The sequence below is a fragment of the Cinclus cinclus genome, chromosome 7, assembly GCF_963662255.1.
Source record: "Cinclus cinclus chromosome 7, bCinCin1.1, whole genome shotgun sequence".
Lineage (NCBI taxonomy): Eukaryota > Metazoa > Chordata > Aves > Passeriformes > Cinclidae > Cinclus > Cinclus cinclus.
In genome coordinates this window covers 5,238,603-5,251,210 of record NC_085052.1, presented here as the reverse complement: position 1 = coordinate 5,251,210, position 12,608 = coordinate 5,238,603, and the positions used below count along the sequence as shown (strand labels likewise).

The following is a 12,608-nucleotide window of genomic DNA, read 5'->3' as shown; positions in this document are numbered from 1 at the left end:
TCACATTGAGCAGGCAATAACTGCTCTGTGGAACTGCTTTTTTCCTTCTCACTGCTGAGGCACGTTCTCTATATTTAGGGATTCAGTTATTTAGATATTGCTGGCTTTTATAATATGCTGCTTTTATGGCTATTGTTGAAGCTTTTTCTTCAGGGCATACTTTATCTGCATAATTACTTCCTGGCTGTTTGCTTTTGATCTGCTGGGAAATTGCTGTTTTCTTTCGATGTTCTGTGGCTCTGGCTATATTACAAAGAGTTTTGCAAAGATGACATTTCAGTGCATTTTTAAAAATGAAAAAAGGATGCTCAACTCACTTCTGTATTAAGATCTTAAGTTCTTGTTTACAGCTACCACAGTTTGTTAATATAGGTAGGGGGAGGACTGGGCAGAGATTTTTCCTTTTCCAGTTTTTTACTGTGGTGTATCTGCTCAGAAATTCCTTTACCTTATACTAATCTCCAGTAGAACCCTAGTGATTAGTTCACTGGAGCTCTAGATGGTTGCCTTTTTTAGAAGAGTTTCTGTTTTGTTTCTTAACATACATTGGTGATCTCCTAGGAGTAAATTGTGTGGCCAACCTTCTGCAGGTGGGAATAGATGAGATTATAGGACTGCCCAGCAGGAACGCCCTGTTGTAAAATCTTGGACTGCCCTTGCTGGGTTTGCCTTCTAGAAATCAACATAGAAAGGGTAGACCTTTTCAGATGAACTGATAATCACCTTTATGTGCTGCTGGTGGGTTTGGCAGCATTTCAATTTCTCCTTTTTAAAAGGATATTTTAACCTGTTCATTTGTCTTCTCACTGGTGCGTAAAATCTATTGTTTTCTTCAGCTTCCTTTCCCCCTTGGCTGCTAGATGAGATGCTGGGGCAAAGGCAGGTGTTCTCCAAGGCATGTTCCATACACCTGCACAGAAGAACTGCTCCAGCACCTGCTGGTCAGTGAGGGTCACTGAGTGGCATTTTCTGTCACTCTCCTCTCCTGATTTGGTCTCTGCCCTGTTTTAGGAGATTGTGCTTGTGTGACATCTTGGAGTAACCTGCTCCAGCCTCAGGGCTGACTCAGCTGGATCAGGGTGACACCCTGAGATCCCTCCTGACCTGAGGTGTCTCTGATCCTGCAGAGATTAGGATTCTGCTGCAGTGTTCAGGAGCAGCACAGGACTCCCTTTACAGGACCATGTGTATTAAAGAAGTGGTGCATATCTTCGTTCTCCTTCCCCTCCTGCCTTTTTGGGAGGCGCCCTCTGGCTCTCTCAGAAAGTTTTTAGTTATGGGGATCTAAAATTTTTAAAGGCTTCTTAGTAGCTAACATGAGCATATCTCTTTCTTTGAGGGTCACAGCACACAGTTGTCTGTGGGCAATGACTATTCCTGTTCTTTAGATACAAAAACCTGCTGGGGTTTTCTATGTTTTTCTTAAGCATTCAGAGGATAAAATACTGTTTAGAATTTACTGAGCAATGAGAACAGGGTTTCTATTTGCTATAGAGCTGCTAAATAGACTTCTCAAAGGCTGTATATCATATTCAGAGGCACGATACACGACACATTCTGCCATCACAAGTGTGGGAGCATATTTAAGTCTATCACAGCAGGCTTTTTTGTCTTTATATCACCTTTTCAGTTTAACTCAGTTGGCTGCTTTTCAGCTGGGAGAAGTAGTGAGTGTGTATGCTTGTCTCTAGCTCATTTTTTCTGCCTTTTCCATCTCCCTTAACAGAACTTTTGCTTTTGACTCTGAGAGCTCAGCATACACTTCCTTCTCTAGCCAAGGGATTGAAATGTGGGAATGTCCAGGCACTCATCAGCAGTCACTGGGAGTGTTTGCTGTGTTTCCTTGTCTCTTTGAAGTGTGGATGCTGTAGCTGCAGGTGCCGTAGGCTGGGTGTGTGCATGGAATGCACCTGTCACCAATATCTTCATTAATTTTTATCTCACAAATTTCTCCACTGCTTTGTGCTCTTCAGGAATGATGTCATGAGCCTTTAAACATGTGTGAACTGCTTCTTGGTGCAGTCCATGTTTGCTCATCACATTTCTTCACTCGTGAATCTTGTAATCAGGTGTAGGCTGTGTCTGTCTGATTTGCTGTTTGATCCATGACAGGAGGCACAAAGGGAAATTCTTAACTTGCTGTCTGAGCTCCAGCTGTTCTCAAATTGTGCTGCCATTAGTGGGAATGTGCATCATCCTAGAGATTGTTAACTGCTATAGGTGAAGCAGGGGTAACTTTAATGCATGTCTGTGAAACAGTTAATCTCCTTATTATATTAGAGACTGAATAAATATTTTAAAGTTTTTTTTTTCTTAGTTTTATTTTATTTCAATGCATAATAACAAAACGCAGCAATAGCAAATCATCATTCACTGGTTTCTTCTAGTCATATAGTTTCTGGCACACTAATCAAAATAAATTCCTGACAAGAATAAAAGCATCTACTGATCTTTTATTTTTTTTTTCCCCCAGATTTACCATGGTGGCTGCTTTTAATCCGTCAGAAAGCATTGATTGGCAAACTTCCAGGAGATCACGAGGTCTGCAAAATAACAAAGATTGCAGTGATTCCACTTTCTGAGACAGAACCTCAGGATCTGGAATTGGAGGTATGGCCATCCTCAAGGAACTCTGATTGTCCCCCTCCTGTTTCAGTGAAAAAAAAGTCAAATGCCTCTTATATATTTTTTCCTGGTATAAGCAAACATCTTGAGTGTTTTGTACTTCTTTAAATATTTTTTTTTTTTTGTAAGGAGTATTTTTTAAACAGAAATCACAAATTCTGCTGGGGAGGGAAATCGGAACAAAATGATACCTAAATTTCATAAAGATCATTGGGAATACCACACAAGAATAAGGTTTACTGAACCAGGAGAAACTATATTTTTTAAATGGATTCTCATGCTTTCATCCCATTTGGAATCTTAATTCTATAACTTGGCTTGAAGGGAAATCCTTACTTAAAATGCTGCAAATTTTTTTTTTTTTTTTTTTTTTTTTTTTTTTTTTTGCCAGAAGAGAGTGGATAAAGGAATAAAAATGAGTAGTGCTAATTTAATTTTGATGGGAAGCTGGGGTGGGTCTGGGTGCTCAGGTCATGTCAAATTGAGGCAGAGGCTCTCACAAGCACAGGGGAAAATGCCTTTCACAGAAGTGAGAGTTAGGCTATCGATGGCAACCTGCATGTTCCCCCTCTATTTCAGTGTCTCACCTAGGTTTGTGGACTTCAAAATCTTGCTTTTGTAGACTTTCAGTTTTCTTTGAATTTTTTAGAGTATTTAAATGTTGGCTGTGATTCAATGTCATTATTTTAGCTTTGTAAAAAGCACCATTTTGGGATAAACAAGCCAGAGAAGATATCACAGTCCCCAGATGACACAAAATTCCTGCTGAAGACTCTTACTCAAATTAAATCTAATGTGTCTGCTCCAAACAAAAAGAAGGTAAAGTTTTCTTCTGTTTCCTTTTTTGTTCCAAAATGTTGAGCTTATTATTCAAAGGTTTTGAAGGATGATCAAATGGAATACCAAGATCTTAAAAAAACTGCAGAATGTGGAACTACTGTCTTGATGCCCAGTTCAATTTTTTTATTATTAACTATGGCTCTTCTGTGATTTTTTTTTCATTTTGTAATTGCATAATTTTGGCAGAATTGCTAATAGTTTTTTATACCAGGATTAGCTTCTAGTGAGGTTCTAAACTTCTAGAAATTGCTTTACGTAGGTATCTCTTATAATATAGAATTGCACACAAAATTTGGTGCCTGGTTCCTCAGAGAACGTCATACAATCTCATCTAACTGCTTTTCACACAATAATGGCTTGGATTAGGAAGTCAAAACAATAGCTGTTAAAATTAGAATTATGCTTCTGTGGCTGCTGTCTCTTGTGTTTATCTCTGCTGGGAATTTTAAGGTCCTGTTCATCACTGGGAAAGTGTTTGTCCTCCAAGGTTAGAAATGGAAAATATGACTGGAGCCTTTTTCTCTCACAGAGGAAAGACAGGAGAGCCGTTTTTTTTTCTTTCAGATTAGAGAAAGCAAAGAGAAAGAGAGACTGGAGAAGAGATTATTGGAGGAGTTGTTCAAGATGTTCATGGATTCAGACTCCTTTTACTACAGCCTGAGCTATGACCTGACAAATTCTGTGCAGAGGCAGAGTGCCTGTGAGAAAACCAACCTACCCCTGTGGCGAAAAGTGAGTGGTTTGTGTTTGTTTCTTCCACCTGGGGGATGAGCTGTCCAGTAATGGTCATGGTCCAAACCTGGCTGGTCACATTTTACAGCAGCTGAACACCATGTCCTGATACCAGCTCAGGTGCAAGGAAACAAAAGTCTGCAGCAGCAGGAGCTGAACTGAATTATTTTATTGAAAGCACTGACTTGTCTGTACAGGGGTAGTGAATAAACCGATGGACACTGGTGTCCTTCCCACAGATATTGCCAAATCTAACTTGTAATCCTGCAAAAACTGCCCTTTTGTCTTCTGAACAGGTGGATGACAGATTCTTTTGGAACAAGCACATGATTGAAGATCTCATCAGTATTGATGTGAGTCTCATTTCTGAGGTGTATTATGAGAACCATTCTTTAATTCTTTTTCGTTGAAATGTTTGCTTAAGGCCTGGCAGGCATTTGATCACAAACCTGCTCAGACAGGCCAGGATCAGGGCTGTGCAGTCTGCAGCTGAGCAGCTGGCACTGCCTTCTTCCCCCAGCCAGCCTGTGATCATTGCTAAGGAGTGAACTTCAGCTGAATAAAAAAAATTGTTACAATAATATAAAATAACTTGATGTGATACATTTGTGATGGCTTCTGAAGGTAAATTTGAGTTTTATTTTTATGTGAAATGGATTATCCCTGTACGGAGCTGAACTTGATAATGAGGAGGAGCCAGAAAAGAAATAACCTCTGAATTCCAAAGTTTCCTTGAGATAAGATTTGGGTCCTCCATAGTGGAGGATAGTGTTTTGTCTTCTTGAGCACAGTGACTGATCAGTAAAAACTGTAGAGCTGGTTGTTCTGAACATCTGTTCAGAGTAAATAAAACATTTTCCTGGCTAATGAGCACATAAAGAAGCAGCAAACCACCACTCTTTCTACAATACCTACCTTCTTTCATTTTAAATTAATCTTGTGGCTCAAGGACTAAGTTGCTGACTTCTGTATGCCAGTTTAGTCAAGTCTAACTTTCTTTAGGGATGAGAGCAGACGTCTTACCTTATGCCCTGCTCCTCTTTCATTGATAATTATGCATAAACAAATGGTTGTAGAATCACAGCAGAGTAAACCTATGTCCTCTGTGAAAAGTTGTGAGTAGTGCAAGAGTTTAATGTGTTGTATTTTTCATGTTATAAGATATAAATGGACAACCTTGAGTTAGTGGGGAATTCAGACTTCAATTCTGTTTAAGATTTAGGATGCAGAGCCATGAACCAGTTGTCTTGAGGACTAAATTAGCCCATATGAAGCTTTATACTGTTATGTGTTGCTGAAAACAGGCTAACATCTGCCTTCCTGTATAAATGTGGTACAGCATGTGTCCACATAGATGTTTTAAAACTGCCTTAATGCAGAAACTAGGTCAAAAAGTTGCTTGCTTTCTTCCTCCTGTGCCTGATGGAGGAAAAATGCTGGTATCTCTTACAGAAATAAGGATATTGCCAAAAGTAAAGCTTGAAAAGCATGTGAAGCAGCTGTTTTATAAACATGAGAAATAGCAGAAATAATTGTAGGTAATGTTGGACCAACAGGAAAGTAAATGTTTTTTGTAACCTTCAGAGTGCTGAAGTGGACTTCTGGATTATCCCCATCATTCAAGGATTTGTACAAGTTGAAGAACTTGTAGTAAACTACAGTGAATCTTCTGATGATGATAAGAGCAGTCCTGAAACTCCTCCTCAGGAATCATCTTGTGTAGATGACATTCACCCAACGTTTCTGGTGGCACTCATCTCACGCCGGAGTCGGCACAGAGCTGGTAGGCAAAGACAGTTCAAGGTGCTGGGGGTGTTCCTGAGCACTGGAGAGGGATGCAGGGCTCAAGCTGCACTGCTGAGCTGATCAGGAGGTGGGCAGCCCCTGTCAGAGTCTGCCCTGCAGCCTTCCCTGCTGGGAGGAGGGAGAGGAGAGGCTGCAGAGCCTGCAGCACTGTCCTGCTCTCACTTGGGTGAGGCTGAACGACCTTCACTGCTCTGCTCAGGAGCACTGAATGCATCCTTGGAGGTCACTTTCCTGAGGCAGAGTTCCATTCTTGCAGCCATCCCCCTGATTCGGACCTTGCTTATAACTCTGTGCTGATATATTTCGGGAGGCTTGGACGGGAGTTAAATTTTCAAAGGGCTTTGGCAGCAGCTGAAGAGGCTTGAAAAGCCATGTGTGTGCATGCCTGTGTCCCAGGAGGTGCTTATTAGGGGCAAGGTGTGAAATGTCACCATGCTTTGGTCTTGTACCTTATTTGACTAAGAGTAGCAATGCAAACAGAAATTATTCTCTGCCCTTAGGATCTCAGAAAGATTGAATCACTTTACAGCTTAATAAATCCTGCTCAACTCCAGGCTTTTCAGTCTATCTGATTTTTATGAAGACACTCTCCAATGTCTCTAACTCTTTTCTTACAGAGTTGGGTTTTTTAGCATGTCAAAAAACCCAGAAAAAAACCAAACCTGTTGAGCTTACCCTGCTATAGGACTGTGCCTGTCTACCACAGCTCACTTGGGTGCATTTAATTCAGTTCCAAGGAAAATGTTTTTTCAGAACAACTTGGAGTAAATGCTTGAGGGTTTCAGAGTAGTACCTAGTTTGTAATCTGCCTTTTTCATAGTAAAGTGTTACACAGATACTGAGTTCTAGAAGGAAAATTTCTTATTGAGTCCTTCTTACTATTAATATCACTTTGCTCATCTGATTTCTAGTCCAGAGTATAAACTGTTTAGAGTTTTCTTCCTGTCTGATTAAGGGCTGTAATGCTGCTATGACAATTTCTCTATAAAGGTCCCTATAACAGCTGCTTACACTCCTTTCCTTTCCCTACTTTTAACCTCTTCCCTTCTGTGCTGTCAGGGTTCAGCTCAAACGTTTGTTTCAGTGCTGCTTCAGGACTTGGAACTGAATTTGCACGACCTTGAATATTTTTCCAACTCTCTTACTCCTTCTCTGTCCTTTGCCACCACCTGCATTGTTGCTGAAATAATGATGTACTTTCCTTTGAGTCAAGGATATGCAAACACATTTCTGTTTAATGAGCAGTTCAGAGCTGGGTAGGCATAAAACTGTAGTCAGAGGAGCTTTATCTCTTCTTAATGAGCAGAATTAGTTACACTAGCTAAAACAAGGAGGGGAAGCCTCCTGTTTTGTGGAATATGCAAATCATCTTGGGCTGCTCGTGGGATCACTGTGAGAAGTGGAGCTTCTGTCAGTAAAAGTGGTCTTTAAATTAATGGAAAATACTGAGCACTAAAGTAAAACTTCGTGCTAAACGTGACAGAACAGGAAGAAATGTCTTTTAAGATGGACCAGAGGTATTTGTGACTTTAAACTGCCCTGTCCTGTCAGCTTATGTTCTGCTGCTCATGGTGTATCAGTAAATAAACTTTATCCATATAGCCAAAATAACTTTTGAGTGATAAACTAGGATAGGAATGACTTCTACCACTGATCATGGATTTGAGCTAGAACTGTTGTCTTGGGTTAGCATCATCAAAAACAGCAACATAAATTATTATTGTTTAAGGCAAATACTATAATATGACTTTTCCATTCTCATTTCCCCTAGGAATGCGGTATAAGCGGAGAGGTGTTGATAAAAATGGAAATGTGGCAAATTATGTTGAGACAGAGCAACTGATCCATGTCCATAATCACACCCTTTCCTACATCCAAACACGAGGCTCTGTGCCTGTTTTCTGGAGCCAAGTTGGATACAGATACAACCCACGGCCCCGGCTGGACAAAAGTAAGTATTTGGGTGAAAAACCTAAAAAATCAGGGTCCCCTGGAGCTCTTCTTTTGGAAGAGATGTTTATGTGGGTGTTGTGCTTATGTAGAATGATGAAGCAGGTTTATTAAAAGGTAGATTTTTGTCCCATCTCCTCTGCACAAAAAGCAAAATGCAGCAAAATTCAAGAATGTGTTTGCTGTACACTAGACTCTAACAGCAATGTTGAAGCTGAGCAAATTAGTGAAGGACCTTTAAAAGCAATTTTCTACAATGTGTTATTATCTTTAAGCTAAAGTATCTTGCTTTTTAGAGTACAAATTTGGGCATGATTTAATGCATCAAACAGTACTTATTGCTGAACAGGCTGTTTCTGTCTAACACTGCTCTGCCTTGTAGGTGAAAATGAAACCGTGTCCTGTTTTCGTGCACACTTTGAAGAACAGCTGAAAAACTACAAAAAGCAGGTGAGTGCTACATGACAGAATAGTAATCTCATGAAAATGCAGGGGCTGAAGTTGAATGTTTGTAGGTTGTTTTCCTTGGTGGTGTGTTGTGACTTTTTTTTTTTTTTTAGAAGCTTGTTGATAATTGGAAGGTTGGTACATAAATAGAATTTTACTTTAGGTTTTTAAAATATCCTTGCAAGTAACCAGTAAAACCCAGGAATAACTTACGGAAATGTGTAAGCTCTATTTCTGTGCACCTGTCCTATGCATTCAGAGCTTTTCTGTATTTAAATTTGTGTAGGCAGGGAACTGTTGGAGCTTATTTATCTTAGGTACAATCTATCAAAGACTGCAACCTCAGCAAGATTGCTACGAATCTTTAACTCTTGAGCTATTTGTAATTGCATGGTGTAAATCTAAGCAAGTTGTGTAGCAGATGATGAGTGTTAAATAATTAAACTTTTGAACAGGTTATTATTAACTTGGTGGATCAGACAGGCAGAGAGAAGATTATTGGAGATGCTTACCTTAAACAAGTTCTTCTCTACAACAATGCAAATCTGACTTATGTTTCATTTGACTTCCATGAGCACTGGTAAGAAACATTTTAAAAATGTCATTTTGCATATTTTTTATTGGCATGAAAAGCAAGTATAAGGGAAGAGAATACTCATTATTATTTCTACTTCTGCATGGAACACCGTTCTTTTAAACAAGAATACAGTTTTTAAACTAAAGCACTATAAAACTTAAAGTTTGGGTAACCACGCACAGCTGTTTGTGATGTTGTGTCCCTGACCTGTTAAATATGCAGTTACTTATTGGGCAAAGCTCAATGGTCACACATTTTAAGAGTTTCCTTAAACATGCCATGAATGTAAAGCTGTTGCTGACCTGCTTTTTCAGGCTATGTAGCATTTTGCTTTTAATTCTCCATTTCTGTTTCTCTTGCTTGTTTCTATTAAAGTGTGATGGGTTCTTTCAGGACCCTGATGCTGTTACTGCAATATAAAACACACGGATTTTATCTTAATCCAGTGTGAGCAGTTGCTGTTTTCATGACTGCCCTCTGCTGCCATGCTCTAGAGCAGTGCTCACATGCCCAAGCATGTCATCTGTCATAGGCTTGTATTTCTCCTGCTCCCTTCAAGCAGGCTGCATCTGTGTGGGGTCTAAACTGGTTTAATCTTCACTTCCAAACTTAATCTAGGGATTGCAGCTGGCCTGGGAGAGCATTACTGGCTGACTGAATATGGCATTAGTAGATATTGTCAGAGGGGGTGCTGGGAAGGGAAACCCCTCTCAGAACAGTATTGGCCTTTGAGAGTCCTGTAGGACTGCTGGCATCCTGGAGTGATTTGATAATTAATCTTTTGTTTAGAGGCATTTTTATTTTCCTTCGTTCACTTTTCTCTTGTGAGCAGCTGTAGTGACCAGGACTGTTTCTGCACTGTGAGCAGGAGTGAATTGTGAACAATCCTGAAAAATAACCAGATGGGGTAGGGGGAGCAGGAGGTGATGTGTCTGTAGGTGATTTTCTCTGTACAGTCACTGGCAAAGCAGGACTCACCATCCCAGTTCCAAATCTGCAGTAGTCACTTTCTTGAGACTAAAATGAGAACAGAATGTTGTACATGCCTCAATAGCTGCATACTTGCTCTTCCCAATGGAAGCAGTATTAAAAAATGCTAAGTCTTGGGAATTGGATGATCTTTTAACCTCTTGCCTTGGATTTGGATGCTGAACTGTGCTGCAAAATAGTTCTGAATATTGGCTCCTGTTTAAAGCTTATTGCAGGAGGGAATGCTTGTGTCTTTCATTTAGCCAAAACACTATCTTTGTTAGCATTACAAATAAGATAAAGTTGTGAAGTAAAGTCACTGTTCTAGTTCAAACTAACTTTTGTGAAATTGTGTTTCAGCCGAGGAATGAAGTTTGAAAATGTTCAGACACTGACTGATGCCATTCATGATATTATTCTTGACATGAAGTGGTGCTGGTAGGTACTTAACTGTTTTTAGGCTAGTAGAGAACATTTACAGAGGAAAACACCAACAAAGAGTAGATATTCAGAGGCCTTAATTTTCTCCAAACCAATGTTTTATAGTTCTCTTTTGGTGTCCAGCTTGTTTGTCAGAGTTTTTGTCTTCTGAAGTGTTGGTGTTCTACCCATGTAACAGCAGAAGTTCTCAGGTGCTGTTTCCTGCTGGAGGTTTACTGCATTTCACACTTTCAGGGTCACTCACATTTATTGTGAAACACTTTGTATTTGATCCACAAACCCTGTAAGGGCAGCCTTGCTGTTGACAGCAAGCAGACATGTTTGACCTTAAGTTTGAGCTGATTAAAGTTCATACATTTGGGTAACAAGTGTGGCTGCAGCCTCAATCAATTGCTCTATATTGTTCTGTATTGCTGTCATTATCATCTGCTTCTCTGTTCTTGAAATTAAATGCCTTTGCTCTTGAAAACTTGTATTATGTATGCATGAATTGAATTCAGCGTCTGATTGCATCTCAATTTTGTGGCCTCAGTAGTAGTTATGTCTGATATCCAGCCTAGATTAAAGAGGATAAATTGGAACAAGAGGAGTTAATTCAGCGTGGGGTGTGGCTGGGGTGTGAACGCAACCATAAATAGTGCTCCGTGTGTAAAATGCTCTACTGTTTATAGAAGCTGATGAATTACACTGGATTTTAAGTGTCTCAGTGTGCCTTTATTCTCTTCCTGTTGAAAGGGTTGACCAAGCTGGAGTGATCTGTAAGCAGGAGGGGATTTTCCGGGTGAACTGCATGGACTGCCTGGATCGGACCAACGTTGTGCAGGCTGCTATTGCCAGAGTGGTCATGGAGCAGCAGGCATGTAAAACTGAGGGGCTCTGTCAAGTGCCTCACACCTTAATTGTTGTTCACAGAGAAATCTGTGTGTTTGAAAAATGCCAAACTGACCTCTACGAAAAAAAATTTTTGCAAAATGCTTGTAGAGCCACAAAGCTGAGAGGAATAATATTCACAAATGCAAAACTTGAAATCATTATAGAATAGTGGTGCCTGCTTCAGAAAGGACTGACTGTCCACAACTTGGAGAGGATTGTCTTGTTTGGATTTAGTACTTTCAGTTTAAGTTATGTACAAATAGAGTTTAGAAACAAGACACCTTCCCCCCAAGTCTCTCACTGAAATGATGTTAAAGGACTAAAATCTAACACACTGATGCTATTTTAGGTGCTTTGAAGTGAAATACTGTGATGCAGCAAGAAGGGAGATTAGTTGTCCCTTCTGTGTGTAGAGGAATAATTAATTTTTGATGTAAATAGCCCTGATGGCTGTGACTCTTGTGCTGTGGAATAGTTCTCCCTGTACAGAGGGGGGATTTCCAAGCAGGCTGAGAGTACTTTCCTTTTGCTTTCCTCTTTGCTCTGGCCCAACCTTGCTTTTTAGAAGCTCAGTGGTGACTCTCTTCCCTTGTAAAGACCACTGACACAATACTGCTACAGACTTAATGCAGGCTTAATGTCCTGTAACTGAAACATCAAAGCCCCAGTCACAGCCCAAAATGAGCAAACCTGATTATAGTTAAAGTGAAGGAGAAAGGATGAAGTGGGTTCTTCATTAGGGTGGAAAGTGAATGGATCTGGCCATTGTACCTGGCAGTTCCTCTTTGTGATCTGCTTTTATGAGCTTCTGGCATACTGAGGACAGGGGGGAGGGATCAGCAATCTCACAGTCATTATTTTAGAATAGGTTTTCTATCCAGGGTAACTCTTGAGTTCCAAGGCAATTCTTTCAAAACCAAGAGTGTCACAGATTGTTGTGAAGAAGCTTCACTAATCGTGGCTGAAGTGTGAGCTTGTGATGTGCTGCATCATTCTCCTCCTGGAGCTGAAGTACTTGGCAATGCCCTGAGCATTGCAGGGTCAGTGGCATGGAGTGAGGGACTGAGGGTTACATGCACCTCACACTTTTCTTTCTGGAACCACTGGACCTGCCTTCTCTCATCTGGAAACTTGATAGGGCTTTCAAAGTTAATGAACAGCTTTGTGTTAATTTTCATCTAACTTGCAAAGTGTGCTTGAGCATTCGGTTTCAGTTGTAAATTGAAATTTTTCTATTATTTATTCCAAGTTATTCCTACCATTTAATGACTGCATTGAAGTTGTGTATGTGCTGCTCTATCCACTCAGTGTGTGTACAAAGCCTGATGTTGGTATTGTACCCAAGACT

General features: G+C 40.2%; 1 protein-coding gene across 2 annotated transcripts in view; it reads left to right on the top strand.

Moving 5' to 3' along the window:
• INPP5F (inositol polyphosphate-5-phosphatase F) overlaps positions 1 to 12,608 on the top strand; it is a 38,958-nt gene that overhangs the window by 16,925 nt on the left and 9,425 nt on the right. Inside the window, exons 3-12 of one of the 2 annotated variants that reach the window (XM_062496551.1) lie at positions 2,474 to 2,610; positions 3,316 to 3,444; positions 4,030 to 4,197; positions 4,494 to 4,550; positions 5,782 to 5,980; positions 7,775 to 7,954; positions 8,336 to 8,403; positions 8,856 to 8,980; positions 10,307 to 10,384; positions 11,123 to 11,243. In XM_062496551.1, the coding sequence (XP_062352535.1) occupies positions 2,474 to 2,610; positions 3,316 to 3,444; positions 4,030 to 4,197; positions 4,494 to 4,550; positions 5,782 to 5,980; positions 7,775 to 7,954; positions 8,336 to 8,403; positions 8,856 to 8,980; positions 10,307 to 10,384; positions 11,123 to 11,243 (1,262 nt within the window). Of the gene's footprint in view, positions 1 to 2,473; positions 2,611 to 3,315; positions 3,450 to 4,029; positions 4,198 to 4,493; positions 4,551 to 5,781; positions 5,981 to 7,774; positions 7,955 to 8,335; positions 8,404 to 8,855; positions 8,981 to 10,306; positions 10,385 to 11,122; positions 11,244 to 12,608 lie in introns of both variants that reach the window. The other variant, XM_062496552.1, reaches the window with a different exon arrangement.